The sequence below is a fragment of the Phaseolus vulgaris genome, chromosome 8, assembly GCF_000499845.2.
Source record: "Phaseolus vulgaris cultivar G19833 chromosome 8, P. vulgaris v2.0, whole genome shotgun sequence".
NCBI classification, from domain to species: domain Eukaryota; kingdom Viridiplantae; phylum Streptophyta; class Magnoliopsida; order Fabales; family Fabaceae; genus Phaseolus; species Phaseolus vulgaris.
This window is the reverse complement of record NC_023752.2, coordinates 15,712,513-15,713,860: the sequence shown is the minus strand read 5'-3', so window position 1 is coordinate 15,713,860 and position 1,348 is coordinate 15,712,513. Positions and strand designations below refer to the sequence as shown.

At 52.2% G+C, this 1,348-nt stretch overlaps 1 protein-coding gene across 1 annotated transcript; it reads right to left on the bottom strand.

Moving 5' to 3' along the window:
- Positions 1-337: 337 nt before the first annotated feature.
- On the bottom strand, positions 338-1,141 carry LOC137824640 (uncharacterized). The gene has a single exon (XM_068630306.1). The coding sequence runs from the start codon at positions 1,139-1,141 to the stop codon at positions 338-340; it is 804 nt and encodes a 267-aa protein (XP_068486407.1).
- Positions 1,142-1,348: the final 207 nt, after the last annotated feature.

Sequence of the window (1,348 nt, the reverse complement as noted above, 5' to 3'; positions counted from 1 at the left end):
ATGCCCTCAGTGCGTGATGCCACTCTATCGGTGAACGTCGTCCTCAGTTCTAAATAGCCACGTACTTCTACTGGGTTATCGGTGAACCCATACAAGCACCCCGTATAGGGTCTCAACAGGTCAGGGGACAATTGTAGCTTGTTAAAGGTCGACCAAAACATGACGTCCCGAAACTGCCCTGGTCGATGAGGACCCTATGTACCTTTCTTCCCGCTGTGACTACCGAGATGACCACCGGGTCATTGTCATGCGGGACGACATCCCGCAGGTCAGCTCTTGTGAAAACGAGGTCTGACTCCCACAGGTCGTCCGTAAATTCTTCTGCCACCAAGTTTACTTACCTTACGTATTTCTTTCGTTGAGAGGCAGTGGGTCCTCCCCCGGAAAAGCCGCCAGAGATGGTGTGCACTTCTTCGTGAGTTGGGGCTTCATGCGCTTGACCTTCCTCTGGCGCTAAGCAGTTGTTAATGTGGTGCCCAAATGCCTCGTGAAATTCGCACCATGATTCCTTGTGAGGTCCCAGTATTTTGTCGGACTTTACTGGTGGCCTCAACCTGTCAGCTATATTGGGCACAACGATGAGATCTTTGAGTTCTACTACAAAGTTGTGCCTTAAAGGTCTGTTGCTCTCTCTCCATCCTTCTGATCGACCCTTAGGTTGAACTCTCCTTGTCTCGAAGGTGCGCCTCATGTCCTGATTATTTCTCTCTGTGGTAGCTTCGTGGACTCTGGCAAGTTGCGCACGCATCTGTGCTCTGGGGCGCGTAGGCGCAGCTGTTATGGACTTCTCGTATGCTTCGCCTTCCGAGGCAATGTGTTCCACTGCCCGACGCCTTATTTCAGCGAAAGTCTTGGGGCGGGTGCGATTGAGTGACTTGATAAAAGACCCAGGGCGCACTCCTTTCCTGAATGCGTACACGATCATGGGCTCGTCAGTGGTACCCACCTTCACCACTTGTGCCCCGAAACGGCTTATGTACTCTTTCAGGGTTTCCCCTTGGTATTGCTTCATGTCAAAAAGGTCGTACGAAACTGGGGCTGGGGCCCTGTTGGCTAAATACTGCTCTCTGAATAGTCGTGAGAGTTGTGCGAAAGACGTGATGTGTCCCTCTGGGAGGCTGATGAACCAATCCATAGCCATCCCAGTCAAAGTGCTCATAAAGAGCTTGCACCTTACGGCATCAAGACCCCCCAACCAACATCATCTGTGTGTGGAACGCAGTTAGGTGCGCCTTAGGATCCTCCATCCCTGTGAAGGTTACCTTGGGCCCCGTGAACGTGTTGGGGATCGCTGTCTCTAGGATCGCCTGTGAGAATGGTGTTGTGAATTCTCTGGGTGGGGAGGCAG